Source organism: Suricata suricatta, chromosome 7 (genome assembly GCF_006229205.1).
Source record: "Suricata suricatta isolate VVHF042 chromosome 7, meerkat_22Aug2017_6uvM2_HiC, whole genome shotgun sequence".
Lineage (NCBI taxonomy): Eukaryota > Metazoa > Chordata > Mammalia > Carnivora > Herpestidae > Suricata > Suricata suricatta.
In genome coordinates, this window is record NC_043706.1 from 52,494,245 (window position 1) to 52,516,302 (window position 22,058).

Genomic DNA, 22,058 nt, shown 5'->3' on the forward strand with positions numbered 1-22,058 from the left:
AAGCATTACTAAGTGTAAACGTGCAGCAGATTCCTGGGCCTCCCACTTCCACACCCACTGAATCAGAATTGGCAGGTGGGACCTAGGAATCTTCCTTTTGGAACTGCTGAAAGGATGTACGGATCTCTGAACCACACTTTGTAAAGCCTTGGTTTAGGGAAAGGGGGTGTTATGACCTCTTTGGGGATGATTTTCACCCTAAACTAAAGTTTTGCAAAGGCTCAGCTTAAACTTCTCCAAACCACTGATTACGTGAGGTTTGCTCTGAACAGTGTGTAACTATTTTATTTTTATTTTTTTATTAAAAAAAATTTTTTTTTTTACATTTTTTTATTATTGAGAGACAGAGAGACAGCATGAGCAGGGGAGGGTCAGAGAGAGATATAGAATCTGAAGCAGGCTCCAGGCTCTGAGCCAGCTATCAGCACAGGGCCTGATGCGGGGCTCGAACCCACAAACCGTGGGATCATGACCTGAGCTGAAGCCGAACGCTTAACCGACTGAGCCACCCAGGCGCCCCACTATTTTTTTTTTTAAATGAGTGCCTGTTTAATGTATGTTTGTTTTTGAATTGCTGTAGATTTAGGGCAACGTGATAAACCACATTGTTTTTCATAAATTTATTGTTTTTTTAAGTTTTTAACTATTTTTATCTATTGTTGAGAGAGAGACAGCATGAGCAGAGGAGGGTCAGAGAGAGAGGGAGACACATAATCACAAGTCAGGTTTTGAGCTAGCTGTCAGCACAGAGCCTGATCCAGGGTTTGAACCCACGAACCATCAGGTCATGACCTGAGCTGAAGTCGGACGCTTAACCAACTGAGTTACCCAGGAGCCCCAATTAATTGTCTTTTAAATCAAATAAAATCTCATCATTATAGGTTGTGGTATTAACATGTTTCTTGTTCTAGCAGGGTCATATAGAAATTCTATACAAGATTATTTCTGTGACATTCTTCCTCATTAATAGTACACATGGTGCCCCCTTTTTTTGACACTAGGACCTTATAAATTTGGGGGTACCAAGAGAGTCGTATGCTAACTCTTCCCTGTATTGTGGAGCAAATAACTATGGAAATTGAAGAGCCACAGTGTCTTTTTTGTACTGAAAAGTATTTATAAAGAGTATTTCATGGGTCTTTAGGAAAAATAATTTTGGTTCCTCCTTACTATGGTATAAAAGTAGAAATGAGTGGGACATTATGATCTTCATAATATTTTGTGCAACCAGAACTAGGAGTGACATAGGTGTTACGACATGTGTTTTGAGAAACAGAGGACTCTCCAAAGTTAAGTTTGGAAAAATCAATAGATATAGGTTTGTGTGATACTCTGTGGATTGAACTGTTACATTGTAAGTTCTTACTGAGTTGATAGCAGCTTTGGTTCAGCTGAGGTTTAAAACTCTTAATTTAAATTTAATTTTAAATACAGAGCTGCTGGGGCACCTGGGTGGTCCAGTCGGTTGAGCATCTGACTTCAGCTCAGGGCATGATCTCATGGTGTGTGGGTTTGAGCCCTGCACTGGGCTCTGTGCTTCAGAGCTCAGAGCCTGGAGCCTGTTTCGGATTCTGCGTCTCCTTCACTCTCTGCCCCTGCCCTGCTCGCACCCTGTCTCTCAAAAATAAATTAAAAAAAAATAATAAAGAGCATCTTTTGTGTCTTTGCATCTAGAGTTTTGTACATCCAACTTGATAGAACCTCTAATCATTTAGCCTTGTTTCTAATAAGCTGATCAAATATTTGACAGCTCCAGAAGGATAAGGGATTTATATAGGCACGCCATGTTTTGTTGCGCTTCACAAATGGTGTGTTTTTTACAGATTGAAGGCTTATAGCAACCCTTATTTAAGCAAGTCAGTTGGCACAATTTCCCAATAGCATCTGCTCCCTCTGTCTTTGTCATGTTTCAGTAATTCTCACACTATTTCAAGCTTTTGCATTATTTGTTGTGATCTATGATCAGTGAAGATAATTCACTGAAAGCTCAAATGATGTTTAGCATTTTTTAGCAATAAAGTTTTTAAATTAAGCTGTGTATGTATTTGAGAGACATAACACTATTGCACACTTAAAAGACTACAGTATAATATAGACAGAACTTTCATATGCACTGGGAAACCAAAAACGTTCATTTGACTCCCTTTATTGTGATATTCACAGTATCATTCCTGGCAGTATTTTAGAAGTACGCTTGTGTGTGCTCTCAGTGTACTTGCAGCTTCAGAAAGAGGAGAGTAGGGGCAGGTGGGTGGCTCAGTTGGTTGAGTGTCCAGCTCATGATTTTGGCTCGGGTCATGATAACATGATTTGTGGTTTGAGCCCTACCTCAGGCCCTGCGCTGGTGGCACAGAGCTTGCTTGAGTTTCTCTCTCTCCCTCTGGCCCTCTCCTCTGCTCACACTCTTTCAAAATAAGTGTAACATTAAGAAAGAGTAAAAATATTCCTATTGCCTTTAAATGGTTTCACACAAAAAAACAATGATAATTTAATTCTACTTTTTTAAAAAATTTAATTCTACCTTGAAATACATTCAGAGGGGCACCTGGGTGGCTCTGTAGGTTAGATGTCCGACTCTTGATCTTAGCTCAGGTCATGAACTCAGTTTATGAGATTGAGACCCAAGTCAGGCCCTGTGCTGACCATGTGGAACCTGCTTGGGATTCTCTCCCAGTCTTGCTCTGCCTGTCCCCTGCTTGTGCACGTCTCTTTCTCTCTTTCTCTCTCTCTCTCTCTCTCAAAATAAATAAATAGGCTTTAAAAAAAACCTTTCAAATAAAGAAAATAATAAAATACATTCAGAAACATAATTTACTTCCCTTTGTAACCCCATCCTATGCTAGGCTTCATCAGGACATGCTTATTTCTCTCTATTTTTTATATTACTATCTAGTAAAGATGAAATGCTGCTGGGTACAGTTCTCTGCTTGAGGATATTTCACATACAAAAAACATTTTTTGTGTGTTCTTTTTGTATCTTTTATCAAGAAGTATGTTACTGGGGTGCCTGGGTGGCTCAGTCGGTTAAGCATCCGACTTTGGCTCAGGTCATGTTGTTACCGTTGATGAGTTTGAGCCCCACAGCTGTCAGGACAGAGACCGATTTGGATTCTCTGTCCTCTCCTCTCTCAGCCCCTCCCCTGCTTGCACTCTCTCAAAAATAAACATTAAAAAAAAAAGAAGTATGTTACCAGTTGATGTATTCTAGTATAGATTCCTTAGTCTTTACATATAAATTTCTTTCCACCCTCTGGTCTGCATTATAGCATCTCCTTTGTGTTCTGCCATATAAGTATATACATATATGCAACTAAATAAACACAATATCCTGAAAGAAAGGAATGATAAAAATTTGGGGGTGCCCTTACCTTTGTTATAAATTTTACTATAATATATATACAGAAGAATGTACTTCTTCATTGTTCTTCACTCTTTTTCATTATTACATTACTGTTTGGATCATTTTGTTACTAGTTTCCCCCCACTTCATACATTTCCTAATCTCGAAACAGAGCTCTAATGTTGCCTTCTCAACACTATTGATTGATTCATTTACCTGTAGAATAAAATCTAGATTTTTGAGCCAGGTATTTAAGGCCTCATTGTGTCACAGGTAGTATGTATGTATATAAAGAAAGACTTGAAAAAATCAAGGCTTCATGTTTGCTTGTGTGGGATGTGGAAGATAAAGCATAGCTATTGAAGAACTACACGAGTTTGAGCTTAGATATCTAAAAGATTATTGATAGTCCTACATTTAGAAAATACAGTACCATGATTACTGTCTCTGTCTTTTTAATGCTATCTCTGTACTGTTCCCCATTTTCAAAGGAATCCACATGGCGTTATTCCTCTACGTAGATTTAGTGTCTCTTTGGGTTTTGTCATCATTACTTCTTCATCTTTGAGTCTTTTCCTTTGCTGCTTTTGTTTCTGATTATTCTGCTCCACTTCCCAGGCTTCCTCCTTAGAAGAATTCTTGCTAATTCCAAAAACAAAAACCTATTGATTGTAGATACAAGTTTGGTTTGAATGGTTTTCATGACTTGTGAATTTGCTCCATCCTTTTTAAGGAAGGACCATCAAAACCTATTCTTGAATACGTTGATCTGGTCAGTGGTGATGATGAAGAGCCTAGCCCCTATCATAGTGATGTAAGTACATTATATTTGTGGTTTTTCAGTTCTGTCAGTAAGTGCAAAGTGCATTGGAGGTGGCTTGAACTGGCTTGCAAGAACTGATTGTTAGATTTTCAGGAGTTTTATGAGCTGATGTGTTAAAAATAGCCATTATTGGGGCGGCTGGGTGGCTCAGTTGGTTAAGCATCCGACTTCGGCTAGTTCACGATCTCACAGTTCATGTGTTCAAGCCCTGCATCGGGCTCTGTGCTGACAGCTATCTCGGACCCTGGAGCCTCTCTTCTGATCCTGTGACTCCTTCTCTCTCTGACCTTCCCCTGCTCATGCGGTCTCTCTCTCTCAAAATAAATAAAAATTTTTAAAAAATAGCCATTATTAAAAATTAAAGTGTATAAACCTACAAGGAAATAAATTATTACATTGAAGGTAGTAAATACTCATCATTCATCCTATCTTAATTTACTTACATCTATTGTATCAGTATGATAGAATACTATATAACAGCATGCTCCTGCAACATGATTGGGGTATTTACATCAAGGTAATCAGCAAACTCAGAATTGGGGCTTGATTTATTATTTATTGTTAGAAATGATGGATAAAATGTTAATATAGAGTAAGCCAAAAAATGTAAATTGCTAAGCTGTATGCTATATGAACAATTGAGGAAAACTTGATTATTTGAAAACTCTCTTTGATTCAACCAAGATGTTGATGTCACTGGTGACGGAGTGTAGTTCTGATATAAATCTTCATTTGTTTTCACTTTTCACCTTGTTCATTAAATGAAAATATTAACCACTTTTCACATTGGAACTGTACTCATTTGTAAATCCTATGAGAAGCTTCTTTGTTGAATTAGATAATAATCAAACATTTATAGTCAGATTTCATGACATTACTGGCTATAAAATTTTAAAACCTGGGGCACCTGGCTGGCCTAGTTGGAGGAGCATGTGACTTGATCTCAGGTTTGAGTTGGAGCCCCACGCTGGGTATAGAGATTACTAAAAAATAAACAATAAATAAACTTAAGGAAAAACCTGGTGGTGAATTTTTCAACAAATTGCAAGTCATTTTGAAGTCATAGGTACAAACTGAAAAGCAAGGTAAGTATTTTAATTTAAATTTTATTTCTAAAATTATATAAAATCATTAACAGAAAAAATTTTTTAGTTTATTTTTGGTTTTTTAGATATAGGGCTCTCTTCAATCTAGAGCTCTTTCTCTTTTTTCTTTTTTAAAGTATTTTTTTGGTGGTTTTTTTTTTCCAGTTTATTTTTTTTTTGAGAAAGATGAACAGCACAAGCAGGGAAGGAGCAGAAAGAAAAAGGAAGAGAGAATCCCAAGCAGTCTCTGCACTGCCAGTGGAGAGCCCAATGTGGGGCTTGAACTCATAAAACCATGAGATCATAACCTGCACCTAAACCAAGAGCCCAACACATAACCAACTGAGCCACCCAGGTGCCTCTTAAGTTTTTATTATTATTTATATTTATTTTTGAGAAAGAGAGACAGAAAGACACATAGCAAATCAGGGAGAGGCAGAGAGAGACGGAGAGAGAGGATACCAAGCAAGCTCAACACAGGGCTCAAACTCACAGATCATGACCTGAGCCGAAATCCAGAGGTGGCCACTTAACTGACTGAGCCATCCACGTGCCCTGAGGTTATTTTATTTTAATTTTTTTTAGTTTATTTATTTTGAAAGAAACAGACCTTGTGAGCAGGGGAGGGGCAGAGAGAGAGACAGAATCCCAAGCAGGCTTCACACTGTTCAGCACAGGGCCTAATATCGGGCTTTAACTCATGAACGGTGAGATCATTACCTGAGCGGAAATCAAGATGCTTAACTGACTGAGCCAGCTACCCCCATTAACAGAAAAATTTACATTAACCCTTAAAAGTGTTACCATGAACTTTACTTACATATGTAAAATTATTTTTCAGATTCTGTTCCCTAAAATACCAAAACGACAGGGAGACTTTCTGCATATTTTAAATGTGAAGAAGGTGAAAACAGACACAGAAAGAAATAATAGCAAAAATCATTGTGGACTGTCTAAGTCAGAGGAATCAAATTTCAAATGTGTTGAACAGTCAATCATTGAAGAAAATCCATCATGTTCTTCAAAGGAAGATATAGATTATCTTGTGCTTCCAGATTGTTGGAATGAAAAACAAGCATTTATATTTACAGAACAGTACAAATGGCTTGAAATAAAAGAAGGTAAATTAGGATGTAAGGATTGTTCAACAGTTTGGTGTTTGGGATCAAAAGCAGAAAAGCATGTCCATGTGTCCAAGGAATGGATTGCATATTTAGTAATCCCTAATGGCAGTAATAAAACTACTAGACAAGCTTCTCTGCGGAAAAAAATTAGAGAACACGATGTTTCTAAAGCCCATGGTAAAATACAGGATTTGTTAAAGGAATCTGTTAATGAGTCAATTTCTAATTTAGTACGTAAACAAAATAATAAAAATATTGATGCTACCATAAAAGTTTTCAATACTGTTTATAGTTTAGTAAAACATAATAGACCTTTGTCTGATACTGAGGGGGTGATAGAATTACAGGAGAAACATGGAGAGGTCAGCCATTTAAATACTCGATACAGTGCAACAAGAATAGCAGAACATATTGCAAAAGAAATGAAAATGAAGATACTTAAGAGCATTATAGAAGAGAAAGCTGAAGTCTGCATCATAATTTATGAGGCGTCTACAGTTTCAAAGAAAAGCACTCTAGTGATTTATCTCCAATGCACAGTGTACTCGGCTCCCGCACCAGTTATGTTGTTTGTTGCTTTGAAAGAATTGGTCTCAAACACAGCAGAGTTCATTGTCAGTATGTTATTGAGTACTTTAGATAACTCTGGGTTTACTAATGAGTATTTGAAAGCAAATTTAATTGGATTTTGTTCTGATGGTGCTAATACAATGCTGGGAAGAAAGTCTGGAGTAGCTACAGAGTTGTTAGAATATTTTCCTAAAATCATTATTTGGAACTGTTTAAATTATTGATTGCAGTTGTCACTTGATGATTCAATATCTGAAATAAAGCAAATTAATCATTTTAAACTATTTCTTGATAAAATTTATTCCATGTATCACCAATCTAATAAAAATCAAAACAAGCTTTTAGAAACTATAGCTAAAGATCTTGAAATTGAAATTGTTAAAATTGGCCGGGTAATGGGACCAAGATGGACAGCATGTAGTTTACAATCTGCTATTGCTGTATGGCATGCATATCCTGTATTATATGTTCATTTTTCTCATTCTTATTCTGATTTGGCAAAGAAATTAGCTAATGGTAATTTCTTGCAAGACCTTGCTTTAATGATTGACATTCTCGAAGAATTTTCATTACTTTCGACTGCATTACAGTCAAAATCAACTAACATTCACAAAGCACAGACATTGATCAAACGCACCATAAGAGCTTTGGAAAATTAAAAAATTGATACTGGAAAGCATGAGTCAAATTGAGAGTTTGATTAAGTCAGATAAGTTTAAAGATATCCCATTTAATAAAAATAAGTTTAATGCTCTTCCTAGGAGTATGTTACTAGAAAATATAATTGAACACATGCACTTACTTCTTTTTTCTGACAGAAACCATGATGAAACTATTTTTAATTATTTTGACTTCCTAGAACCTTCTACATGGCCTTAGGAAGAAATAACTTCACCATGGGTAGCTGGTAAAAAAAAATTGTTTCATCTATGTGAAATTTTAAAATACCAAATTGATTTGAATGATTTTCGGGAATTTGTAAATAATAATATAAAATCAAACAATGTTTCAATTCGTATAGCTGTACAAAAAGCTAATAAGATCGTTAATACGATTGCAATCAATAATGCTGAGGCTGAAAGAGGTTTCGGTTTAATGAATATAATTTGTACAAGGTGAGAAATAGTTTAACAAAAGATCACATATCAGATTTAATGACAATAAATTTATTGGGGAAGGAGTTAGCAGATTGGGATGCAACTCCATTTGTAAAGTCCTGGTCAAAATGGAACCATAGGTTGACTACAGATACAAGAATTAGGCAAAAATCAGCAAAAGGGTTTTGCGAGAATCAGTTGGCTATCTGGAACTTACAATAAAGGGTATTGTATATGTTTTTATCATTTGTAAATTGTGTGCTATACATCTTTTATATATTAAAATTTTTTGAAAGTCAATTGTTAAACTTTTATTAACACGTTTAAACAGAGCTAAAGTTGAGGGTTTTGGGGAGCTATACAGTTTAGAGATTAGCCCATGTCTGCTAGAATGGACCATGATATATATTCCGAGGAGTCCTGTACAGAACATCCAACCATTTACACTTTTGCTGTCTTACTTTTATAGTTCAGATGCATAAAAATAACAACCCAGACAAGTTCTAAGCCCTCGAAATTATATGAATGAGAAATGAAATAAAAACTGCAAGCCCTTTGGTTCTTTCTCATTTCTATGTCTGTGCTAATACAGTAATCTCTAGCACATGTGGCTATTAAGCATTGGAAATGAGCTCCGTAGGACTAGGTAAAGTTAATTTCAATTAAATATAAAAAAGCAGTGTAAAATATTTTTAAAACTCAGCTTTTCTTTTAGAAATACATTTGTTACCTTGCTTGTGATTGTTGTAGTGGGCCTGTCAACCTCGTGTGTCATGGCTAGTATCACAAAAACACATCACTGACTTGGTGTCAGCAGGTTCAGTACACATTACTTTCTATGAATTGATGTAACAACATAGCATCTTTATCTGAGTATTTTATATAGACAGCAGGAATTACAGTGATACTTATGTAAATCATAATTGGTAATTAAACTGAAATACTTATTTTAATTATAATTATTTTTCTAGTTTAGACATGAATATGAACACATTTTTTAATTTAAAATGAAGGCATACTGAACAAGAAGTAGAGATGCAGAAGCTCGTACAACTGGAACAGTAAACAGACTGGATGAAGGTACGTTACAGATTTCATGATGAATGGTAATTGCAGTTAGCTGTGGACAGAGAAAAACAAGCTATTACTTAAAGACAGTAGAGAGGGTAATATTGAGACAGTTTCAGCAAATGCGTAATGAGTGAATGAAATCTTTCAAAGTCAAAAAAATTGAAATTTAGGTACCGAAATTAGAGGCTCAACAACAAAAAAAATTTTTTATAAATTTTTTTTAGTGTTTTATTTATCTTTGATACAGAGAAACAGAGCATGTGAGGAGGAGGGGCAGAAAGAGAGGGAGACACAGAATCTCTAGCAGGCTCCAAGCTCTGAGCTGTCAGCACAGAGGGTGACGCGGGGCTCAAACCCATGAACATGAGATCGTGACCTGAGCAGAGGTCGGAGGCTTAACCAACTGAGCCACCTGGTTGCCCCAACAAAAAATGTTTTTAACAGTTTTTAAACAAGGGTTCAACTTGTAAGTTTAGCCAGCTATAAAACAGCTTAAATTTTTACATGAAATAGAACTGGTTCTAGAGAGACAGTGAAATATTTCAGTAATAGAAATTGTTAGAAAATTATGAGTTAAAACCTAAAAAGTGTTTTATTATGAAAGTGCAAAGTCCTTAGTTAAGTAACCAAACGTTTATAGGATACAAGACTTTTCTAACAATATTAAAGGTTAATTGATTCAAAATCTAAAAAATTCCTTTTTTGGGGGATAAGTTATGTAATAGATGCAGTTCAGGTAAAACTTAGAGTACTTTTTGTCTCAGAGGACTTAAACATTTATGAAGCAGTAGTTTGAATTTGTGGCCTAAAAAAATCACACTTGTGTAGCTTTTATTTTTTTTTTTAAAGTAAGCTCTGTACCCAACATGGGGCTTGAACTTATGACCCCAAGATCAAGAGTTGCTTCCTCTTGAGTGAGCCAGCCAGGTGCCCCTGTGTAGCTATTTTTTAATCTTTTACATCTGTCACAGGAGTTTCAGCTAGATGAGAAAAAAAATTTCTGTCACAGTAAATGGCACTCCAGCCTGACATTAGGTAAAGTATCAGATTTTATTAAAATTTTTAAATGGGACATTTCCCTTATTAGTTCATTCTGCCTGTATGACACATTTTGAAGAAAATTGTGGTCAGTGTTCTGAAATGGTCTCTATGACAAGTGACATGGGTACAGTTAAGTATTATCTGAGTGCAAATGCTATGTTATGAATCAGCATCAGCTTATAGGATTGCTGAAAGAATTAAAAGAATGAATTTAGTGATCCTATGTATTCTGCCAGTTGGTTGAATTGTGGAAGTAAAAAAACTTACTCTAATGTTAATGTATGCCGAAGTCGCAATATCCTCAACGACCAGAGACCACCAGGGAAACTGAGGCACGCATGCGAAGGCAAAGGGCTTTATTACGGGCTCGAGCTCGGGCTCACAGACTTCACCAGCGCAGTGGATCCGTGCTGAGAGCCCTGAACAAGGGCTGAGTAGGGTTTTTATGGGGTTTGGGAAGGGGGAGTTACAAGAAATCGTGACATCCAATCATTATTGTATAACAGCATTGACAGTAACTCTAACCACACACATTGTCCAGGGTGTTCATTACTTTTGGTGGGATCCAATTACAACATTTAGAGTATCTTTGAAATTAACCAATTACAGAGTGAGTTCAGGGTCTTATTAGGTGACTGTCGGGTTAACTTTAACATTAGGTAACAGGGTCCTATCTAAAGTTCCCATCTGCAGGCCTCACCCTTAGGAATGTGGAGAGGGGTAGCTGGCCTTCCCTGATTGGGTGTTGCGAAGGTGGTCTCTCTTGCTCTAGGCAATGTGTAACTGCCTGTTAGTTTCAGGGAACTGAAACCTAGGCCTTCTAGATCAGAGGGGGAACTTAAAGCTTCTTTGGTTTAGACTTGGGTCCTTACATTAACACTAGTTCAAGATTTTCTTTAACAACAAAAAGGTTAGCCAAATATTTAATATTTAAAAGGAGAAAATGGTGGAGGTGCCTGGCTGGCTCAGTTGGTAGAGCATGTGATTCTTGGTCTTGGGGTCGTGGATTCAAGCCCCATGTTAGGCAAGAGCTTACATTAAAAAAAAAAAAGTAAAAGAAAAAAGAGTAAATGGTGGTTTTCTCCCCAATGAATTTAAATTAAATCTCCCCAATGATCTAAATTTGAAGCTCCAAGAAAAAGCGTTTTTGTACCCTACTTAGATAAGCACTAAAATTTATTTTGAAATAGGAACTTTTAAAAATAAAAATAAATAATTTTACACACTTTTCTAATATGAATCAATATGCACAAGCTTTTAACTATTTGATGTTATGTAAATTTACTATAAAAACTATAATAAAAATTTGAAAATTTTCATTTATTGATTAATTTGCTTTTAAATTTATTCAGTAATTTGAATTCAACGTTAACTATACTAAGCTGACCCAAGATTTATCTAATTTACTTACACAAATATAGTCTTCAAATTGATATGCTTTTGCTCTGAAGACAAATCAATTCTTTTTAAAAAGATGAGTGGGATTTTTTTCATTATGGATGTAAATAATAAAGGAAATTTATTTTCTTTCAGTTATTAGAAAACTGTTTGGAACAATTTGGGTATATGAATTTTTCAGCTGTAAATTTTATGAAATTTACATATAAATCAAGTATTTGTGATTTAAAAAAGGCATTCAGATTAACAGATGTGCTTTATGTATAAAATACACATCAGATTTTAAAGACTTAACATTTATAATATCACATTAATTATTGATAATATTTTGAAAAGTATTTTGATTATATTGAGTTAAATAAAATATTAAAATTAATATTAGGTATTTATCTTTACTTTAGAATTATATATATGGCTTACATTATTCTATTGGACAGTACTACCCTATATGATGGTTACTGTCAAATATGGATTCCTTCAATCCAGACCTCATTCTTGACTTCAAGAACCATAGTCAACTGCCTTTTCATCATTTTCACATTGTCCCATAGGTATCTCAAACTGAATTATGTCCAAACCTGAACTTATCAGACCTTCACTATATTTGTCTCAGAGAATAGCACAACCTTCCATCCTGTTGTTCAGACTAGAAACTTAGAAGACATTTGAAATTATTTATTTTTCTCTATCGCTAATATATTTTAAATATTTCTGTAATCTGTATTCTCCTCACTATCCCCACTGTAGTTATCTTAGTTCAGGCCCTTGTTTTTCTTGGTTAGAATTCTTTAATAACTTTCTAACAAGTCTCACTACTTTCATATTGCCCCCTTCTTAATCCATCTTCCATACTAATTCAGGAATGGCCATTCTAAAATACACATTTATTCTTATAATTTGTGTTAGTTAGAAAGACATTCAGACCCAGATAACAGAATACCAAATTTAAATCACTTAAACGGATTTATAATCTTGAATGAGAAATCTGGAGATGGCTACAGGCTCAATAGCCTCTTTGCTATTTGTTATCTGGGATGCCTTCGGTCTTCCCCTTCTGGTTACAGGAGGGTTGGCACAGTTTTAGACATGCTGGAGTTAAGCCAAGAAGGCAAGGGGTAGAGCAAGCCCTGTATAGTCACCAGGAAATCAAAAGCTTTGCCAGAAGCCTTTTCAAGTGGATTTATATTTTACTGTCCAAAACTTTGTCAACATGATCGTCTCTCACTGTAAGAGAGGCTTGGAATGTGAACCTCTACCTTTCCTAGCTTCTTTAGGAAATATAGACAGTGGAGAAAGGGGAGTGTATGTTGGGTTAGCCGGTCTATGAGGTTTATCATATTTCTCTACTACTAAAAATACTTCACTCGTTCCTCACTTTCTTCAAGATAGTAAAGTTCAATCTTTCTGATTCACTTATAAGAAGGCTTTTTTTTTTTTTTTTTTTTTGCCTTTGTCCCCTACTAGATGGTGTCTTAAAAGGAGTCTACAGTCCTGGTTAGGAGAAGTTCAGTAAATGAAGTTTCATACATATGAATTCATTTATTATTAATTTTATCGCCAAATATTCCTATTTTCCAGTGGACTTCTAAGGGAAATAAAATACAGTTTTTAATTTCAGACATATTGGTATGTCTTAATTAAAATTTCACATTTACTTTGAAGACATCCTGGGGTATTCTTTAAGATGAATTGAAAACACTATCTGTTTTATTTAATATTGTAGACATGTTAATAGTTTAGACAGAAATTTTTTTAATGTTTATTTATTTTTGAAAGGGAGCGAGAGACAAAGTGTGAGCAGGGGAGGGGCAGAGACAGAGGGAGACACAGAATCCTAAGCAGGCTCCAGCCTCTAAGCTGTCAGCATAGAACCTGATACAGGACTTGAACCCACAAATTGCGAGATCATGACTTGAGCTGAAGTTAGACACTTAACCAACTGAGCCACCCAGGTGCCCCTAGACAGAGAATTTTCAACAAGAATTCCAATATCTAAGGGTGTCTGGGTAGCTCAGTCAGTTAAGCATCCGGCTTCGGCTCAAGTCATGATCTCACAGTTCATAGCTCTGTGCCAACAGCTAGCTCAGACCCTGGAGCCTTCTTCAGATTCTGTATCTTCCTCTGTCTCTCTGATCCTCCCCTGCTCACGCACTCTTTGTCTCTCAAAAATAAATTAAAAAAAAAACATTAAAAATTTTTAAAAAGAAATTTAAAAAAAAAAGAATTTCAATATCTAGCATTTTTTATTATTTATTTATTTTTAATATCTAGCATTTTAAAAAAATTGCAGCTGATAATGTGAAACAGAAACACAAACATCTTCTCATCGGTACTGCCACCTGGTTTCATTACTTATATTTGTGTTTTAGTTTCCAAGCACGTTGGTGCCAAATGATATTTGTCATGAGTTAATGAGGAAGTTCAGGACTGGTTTTAATATGTAACTTATATGTTTATCACAAAAGTGACAGTGGTATACTTTGGTCATCATTAAGTTCAAGTAGTTTTGAGAAGTGTTACAGATTTGACTAAAAAGCATGAGAAATGGTAAATAGGCAAATATAAAAGACTACTTTCTTCTTAATTGCTTTAAGATACAGCAAATTTGGCTTGCTTGGTAGAACACGCAGCTCTTGATCTTGGGGTTGTAAGTTTGAGCCCCACGTTAGTATAGAAATTACTTAAACTATTAAAAAAAGTAACTACAGCAAAAGTTATAACATTGATTCATTGTATACACTAGAGCATGAAAAAGTGGAGGTGGTGGTATAGGGAAATATATGGTTGTAAAATTTCTATATTAAATGAGATGGTACAATGTTAAGTAGAAACAAAGTTAAGAATATATGTCTTAATTCTTAGAATAACTATTTAAAAAAAATAATTCAGGGGTGCTAGATGGTTCAGTTGGTTGAGTGTCTCACTCTTCATTTTGGCTTAGGTCATGACCCCAGTCATGGGATCGAGCCCTACATCAAGCTCCATGTTGGGTGTGGAGCCTGTTTGGGATTCTCTCTCTCTCTGTCTAATAAAATTTTAGGGGTGCCTGGGTGGCTCAGTCACTTAAGTGTCCGACTTTGGCTCAGGTCATAATGTCACTGTTCCTAAGTTTGATCCCCACGTTGAGGTCTGTGCTGACAGCTCAGAACCTGGAGCCTGTTATAGATTCTGTGTTTCCCTCTTTCTCTCTGTCCCTCCCTACTTGCTCATTTGCTCTCTATGTCTCTTTCAAAAATAAATAAACATTTAAAAATTAATAATAAAACAATGAAATAAAAGAATTTAAGTTACAACTAAAAAAGCAATTAATGGAACTTTGTTAAATATTCAAATATTGAAAAACAGGGCAGGAAAAGGTACAGAAGAATAAAAAACAGAACAAACAACATACAATTGTAGATTTAAATATAGCCATTGCAATAATTAACTACAAATGGTCTAAACACACCAATAAATAAGGCTGATTGCCAGAATGAATAAATAGCAAAACCTACCTCTGTCCACTAGAAATAGATTTTAGATAAATCACAAGTCAAAAGTACCTAGATGGAGAAATGTACTTTGCCCTGCTCCTCTTAGTGTGTATAACTAAAACCCTGAATACATTATATATACATAAACATAGAAGAAGTTCAAAAGATGGAGAGAAGGCAGACTAGGTAGGGAGGGGCCTTAGAACTCTATAGAATGACGGACTGGTGAGTTTCTGGAGTTTTCTGTTGCCTCACGTATCTCAGGCTGAAGAAGATAAGAAATTAGCAACCTGGAAATGCCAGTGGATACAGAGAGAAAAAAATGCCTGCTCTGCCATGGTCAAAGATCAGGAAAGGGTAGACTAGCAAGACAAAACATTATTTTACACAATAATGTCTCTATTTCAGGCAAATACTGTGGAAAAACAGTAGCTGCACTCCCACTCAAAGTTGTCGAGGCCAAGTGGGGAGCCTGGACTCCTATCCTCGCCAACTTATAATGAAGTACTCCTAACCCTGAATCCTACCCCCACTGAGATGGTGTGTCAGAGGAGGCCTAATGGAGAGGCCTGGCTTTCACCTTGCCCAGTATAAGAAGCCCTTTCCTCACCACCTCGGGTGTTACAGAAGTTAACTAGGAAGCCTGCATGTCTTCTCACCTGGGAGTAACAAGGCAGCAACATCCCTTTTCTGCTCCTATAGTGGTGTCCGAGAAGAACAACTAAAGTAGAAAGCTTATGATACAGAATCTCAAAACAACCAGTACGTCTAGGTGGGTTGGTTGGTTTGTTTTGAGAGAGAGTATGAGCCGAGGATGGGAAGAGAGAGAATCCCAAGAAGCCTCCACTCTAACAGCATGAGATCATGACCTGAGCCCAAATCAGCAGTTGGGCATTTAACTGACTGAACCACCCGGATGCCCCTATCTAGGTTTCAATAAAAGATGACATGTCATTCCAAGAACCAGAAATACCTTTAAAAATAAAAATAGATAGCAACACTGAGTTGACAGAGATGTTAGAAATACCTGACAAAGATTTGAAAGCAGCCATCATTAATGTTCAGCAAACAGTTAAGAGGAAGCTTAAAACAAATGAAAACAGAATGTCTCAGCAGAGAAACAGGAAGTCTCAGCCAAGAAATAGAAGCTTTAAAGAACCAAATGGAGATTTTAAAACTGAAAAATACAATAGCCTAAATAAGAAACTAAATGAATAGGTTAACAGAATGGATGAGACAGAGGAAAGAGTACATGAACTTGAAGATGGAACAAAAATTATCCAATCAGAATAGAACAGAAAATAAAAAATAGACTGGAAAAAAAAAAAAAAACGAATCCAGCCATAGAGACCTGGGAGACAATGACAAAGGATCTAATATTCATGTCATCAGAGAGCTAGAAGGAGAAGAGAAAGCAGAGCTGAAAGAGTATATTAAGAAATGTTGGCTGATGGGGTGACTGGCAAATTTATTGCCTAAAAACTTCTCATAGTGAGCAAAGACAGAAACCTCAATTCAAGAAGCTGGGGGGGTGGGGGGGGGGGGGGGGGGGGAGAAAAAAAGCCAAGATAACTTTAGACAGGATAAATCCAAAGAAACCCAAACAACATATGTCAGTATCAAATCTCTGAAAACTAAAGACAAAAATCTTTTTATATACACACACATTTTTTTTTAAGTTTACATATTTTTAGAGACTGGGAGGTTGGGGGAGAGAGAAAGAGAATCCCAGGCAGACTCTTTGGTACCACTGCAAAGCCTGATGCAGGGCTCAAACTTATGAACCTTGAGATCATGACCTGAGCCAAAATCAGGAGTTGGAGACTCAACTGACTAAGCCACACAGGTGCCCCTACAGACAAAAATCTTGAGAGCATTAAGGAAGAAAGATACCTTATGTATAAGAATAAGTCATTTGAATGACAGAAGAGCAGGAAGGTAGTGGTACATCATTTTTCAAGTACTGAAAGCACTATCCATAGAGAATGCTTTATCCAGAGAAAATATCCATGAGAAATGAAGGAGAAATCAAAATATTCTCAAGATGGTACGAACGCTTCTTTAAGAAAATTTGTCCTCAATAGACCTTTGCTAAAAGAATAGTTGAAGGAAATTCTATAAACAAATGAAGCCGTTAAAGGAGGAATCTTGGAATAATATCAGGAAGGAAGAAAATATAGTAAATAAAAATAAAGGCAAATATGAAGCAGAACAGTATTATTTGAAAGTGGATTAGTTGTTGGGGTGCCTGGGTGGCTCAGTTGGTTAAGTATCCAACTTCAGCTCAGGTCATGATCTCACGGTTTGTGGGGTTTGAGCCCCGTGTTGAGCTGTCAGCACAGAGCCTGGAGCCTGCTTTAGATTTTCTGTCTCCCTCTCTCTCTCCTCCTCCCCTATTCATGCTCTGTCCCTCTCTCTCTCTCAAAAATAAAGATTAAAAAAAAGTGGATTAGTTGTATGTAGATGTATGTTGCAAATGCTAGAATACCACTAAATTTTTTTAAGTTTATTTATTTTGCGAGGGATAGAGAGAGAATCCCAAGCAGGCTCCATGTTGTCAGTGCAGAGCCCAACACAGGGCTCCATCTAACAAATTCCAAGATCGTGGAGTCAAATCAAGAGTCAGACACTTAACCAACTGAGCCACCCAGGTGTCTGAACCACTAAAAATTTAAGTATAAGTGAGATGCTAAGAGATGAAATAAAAATAGAACTATATAAAATGTTCAATTAAAACCAGAGAAGGCAAAAAAAAAGACTGGAACACAAAAAGAAAGAAAGAATAAGGTAACACATATAAAGGAGTGTATATTAATCCATCTATACCAATAATCACCCTAAATGTGGACATTCTTTTTTTTTCTCTTTTTAAATCCATGTTAGTTGACATATAGTATAATAGTAACATATAAAGTAATAATTCAGTAATAGAATGTAGTGATTCATTACTTATATATAACAACCAGTGCTGGGGCACCTGGTGGCTCAGTCGGTTAAGCCCCTGACTTCAGCTCAGGTCATGATCTCGCGGTTAGTGGGTTCGAGTCCCATGCCAGGCCCTGTGCTCATAACTCAGAGCCTGGAGCCTGCTCCAGATTCTGGTTCTTTTTCTCTCTCTGCCCCTCCCCAACTCATGCTCTCTTGCGCATGCTCTCTCTCTCCCTCTCTCAAAAATAAACATTAAAAATATTAAAATAAAGTGACAATCAGTGCTCATCCCAACAAGTTCTCTCTTTAATGCCCATTGCCCAGTTAGCCTAACCCCCCCACCCAGCAATCCTCAGTTTGTTCTCTATCTTTGAGTCCCTTATGGTTTACCTCCTTCTCTGTTTTAATCTTATTTTTCCTTCCCTTCCCCTATGTTCATCTGTGTTTTTTTTTAATTCCACATATGAGTGAAACCATATGATATTTATCTTTCCTGACTTATTTCACTTAGCATAATACATTCTAGTTCCATCCACGTTGTTGCAAATGGCAAGATTTCAGTTTTTTGATCACCAAGTAATGGTCCATTATACACCCATGCATGCACACCCCCCCCAATCTTCTTTATCCATTCATCAGTTCATGGACATTTGGGCTATTTCCATAATTAGGCTATTGTTGATAGTGTTGCTATAAACATTGGGGCACATGTGCCCCTTCAAATCAGCTTTTTATATCCTCTGGATAAGTGTGAATGTCCTAAATATACCAATTAAAGGAGATTGTTGAATAGATTTTAAAAAACAAAACAAGATCCAACCACATGTTATCTACAAGAAATATTTAGGTAGAAATCTAATAAAATATGTAAAAGATCTATATGAGAGTAATTATAACACTCTGATGAAAGAAAGCAATGACCCAAATAAATTGAGAGATATCCCAGGTTCATGGATAGCAAGACTCCATATTGTTAAGATCTGAGTTCTCCCCAGCATTTTTTATAGTTTCAGTGCAATCCCGATCAGAATCTCTACAAGTTTATTCTATGGGTATAGATTGATTCTAAAGTTTATATGGAAAGACAGAAACCCAGAGTAGCCGATACAGTGTTGAAGAAAAAGAAGAAATTTGGAGGATTAACTCTACCTGACTTCAAAACTTGCTATAATGTGACATTTAAGACAGTTTAGTATTGGCAAAAGAACAGACAAATTTGCAGAACAGAATACAGAACCTAGAAATATGTCGGGGCCCGCGGGGCTCAGTAAAGTAACGCGACCCTGAGTGCGGGTTATGACAGAAATAGACCCATAAACGTATAATCAACTGATGATTAACACAGGAGCAAAAGCAATTCAATGGAGAAAGGATAATCTTTTCAACAAATGTTGCTGAAACAACTGAGTATCTATGTGCACAAAATTAGTATGGTACATCTGCAGCAGAGAATACTACTTAACAAAAAGGAACAAAGTATTATAATTTTTTTTAAGGTAAACTATACCCAATGTGGGGCTCGAATTCATGATCCAGAGATCAAGAGTTGCATGCTGTACCGATTGAGTGAGCCAGGCATCCCAAACTTATTTAAAACAACTTAGATGAATTTCCAGACAATTATCCTGAATTTTAAAAAGTCAATCTCATATGATTACATATTGTAGGGTTCCATTTGTGTAACATTCTCGAAATGCAAAATTTTAAAAATGGAGGACAGATTAGTGGTTGCCAGGAGTTAAGGGTAAGGATAAGAGGAAAGTGAGTGTGACTATGAAAGGGCAGTGTTGTTGTTTTTTTAATGTTTTTATTTAAAAGGGCACTGTTAAGGATCTTGTGGTAATGGAAATGTTCTACATCTTGATTATATTGCTGTCAGTATCCTGGTTGTAAATCTGTGTAATAGTTTCATAAGACTCACCAAGGGAAAACTGAGAAAAAGATACATATTATCTCTGTTATTTCTTAAAATTGCATGTGAATCTAGAGTTATCTCAAAAGAAAATTTTAATTAAATAAAAACAGTCTGGACACGATCTCATCAGTAATAATAGTATATGGCTATGGTTTCTTCTCTTATGTTGGTCAACTCGACAGAAACCTGAGTGTAATAACATGGAAACCAGAGAATTTCTAGTAGCCAAATAAGCCTGAAGTATATTTACTCTTAAATATGCATTTCTCCATCCCAAAATAAAATTGATACATGGAAAAATTTTAAGTTCTATTCCTATCTCATACCAAATTCCAGAAAAAAAAATTAAAGATGGAGTTAAGGTTAAAATTGAAGCTATAAAGGAAAATTTAACATTGATGAATATTTTTATGTTTTTTTAAAAGGAAAGAACAGTCTCAATAAAGGTTGCAGCAAAAGGGCCAAAGAAAAAACTAACGTATGAGTTCCTACATGTGATTTTGTGGACTCCTTTTGTGGTGGAATGTGTGGCCGGCTTCTTCATCTTTCTATGACATAATTTTTCTTGTGAATATTTTTCAGGCATTTGTAATTTTTTAGCTCTTTTCACATTTCTTCTTATAAAATCTTTCTGCTGAAGTTGTGCCATAGCCTTCCTTCACATTAATTTCTAATGACATGGTTTTTGCTGGTCCAGCTGTTTGCAGGTGAGTTCATGGATGGGGGGGCGGGCCAGGGTTCCCGGCCAGGCTTCAGACCTTTCAGAAGTCCTCTGTTCGCAGTCACAGAGACCACAGATGCCAGCCAGCATGGCTCCGCTGGCAAATATTTTGTGTAGCCCTCCTCCCTTTGGGGCTCTAGCCCAAGCTGAGTCTGGAAGGATTTCTGTTCCCAGCCCTGTGTTCCCAGGCAGCAGCAGCCAACAGGAGGGAGCACTTGCACTTAGCAGTGAGCCCTGATGTTCATGGGGTAAGATTCTGCTGGATCTTTCTGACATCTGCTGCTGGGAGCCCTCTTCGATAGATACTCTGTGCATTTTCTCTGCATCCCAGCCTGTGACTTGTTATTAGATTTATAGGTTATAGTTTGTATTTCTGGATGAGTTTTTCCTTTTCAGGAAGTATGCTTTTGCTGGTACTTTCTGAGATCTGCTCCTTGATATTCTCTTTACATTTCTGTTTAATTTTATTATTTTTTTTAATGTTTATTTATTTTTGAGAAAGAGAGAGCACAAGTGGGGAATGGGGAAAGAAAAGAAGACAGAGGATCCAGAGCGGGCTCTTTGACTGACAGCAGAGAGCCCATTGCAGGACTCAAACCCACACTGCCAGACCATGACCCGAAGTCAGACGCTCAACTGACTGAGGCACCCAGTCATCCCTCTATTTAATTTTAATTGGTTTTCTTTTGGGTTCTACAGATTTTGTCTGACACCTATTTGCTGAAAAAGTGGGGCAATATTTTTTTAATCTTTATTTCTTTTGATTGTTTCTAAATCTTTCTTGTTGCTTTGATTTCTCAGAGGAGAAAGGTAGTTAGGTGACCAATGTGCTCATACCAGAGACTTACAGCCAGTTATATCCAGTGTTGTTTAGAAGCCTAATGCAACTCTGATTCTCATTCTGTTATTCAGAACCTGTCTTCTCATACTCCTTAACGTTCTTTTTATCTTCTCTTATATACTAGAATTGGATGAAAATGTGCCTGTTGTTATCTTTTCATATTCATTGTTTGGGATACGTGATGGCCCATTTCAATCTGGATACTTGCATTCCTTCCATTCTGGGAAAATTTATTACTTTTTATATAATTTTTATATAACATTCTCTTACCTATTTTTCATTTTATGTCTTTCTAGAATTCCAGTTGTCCTAGAAATCCAATTATTATGGACTGAATCTCTAGGTCTCCTATCATTTCTCTACAATTTTTTTTAAGTCTCATTTTTTTATGTTTCTGGGAGATTTCTTGATTAAGTAACTTCCACCTGTCAAAATTCTAATTTTCAAGACATGTTTCTTGTTCTCTGATAAGTTTCTTTCTTTTTTATTTTTTTTTAATAAAATACTATGTTTATTTCTGGATTCACTTTATCCCTATGGAAAAAAATTAATAAGTTATTTTCTAGGCATTATTTGTTTCACTCAGGATCCCTTTTCCTCATTATCTTAAATTTACTTTTCTTCTCCAGGG

At 36.2% G+C, this 22,058-nt stretch overlaps 1 protein-coding gene across 1 annotated transcript in view; it reads left to right on the top strand.

Annotated features, from left to right (window-relative positions):
* Window positions 1–20,496, top strand: part of KIAA1586 (KIAA1586 ortholog) — a 21,072-nt gene extending 576 nt beyond the window's left edge. Inside the window, exons 2-6 of the mRNA XM_029943179.1 lie at window positions 30–75; window positions 4,074–4,154; window positions 6,090–6,369; window positions 9,016–9,119; window positions 20,291–20,496. Coding sequence (XP_029799039.1) covers window positions 30–75; window positions 4,074–4,154; window positions 6,090–6,369; window positions 9,016–9,050 — 442 coding nt within the window. The 3' untranslated portion in view covers window positions 9,051–9,119; window positions 20,291–20,496. The remainder of the gene's footprint in view (window positions 1–29; window positions 76–4,073; window positions 4,155–6,089; window positions 6,370–9,015; window positions 9,120–20,290) is intronic.
* The last annotated feature ends 1,562 nt before the right edge of the window (window positions 20,497–22,058 follow it).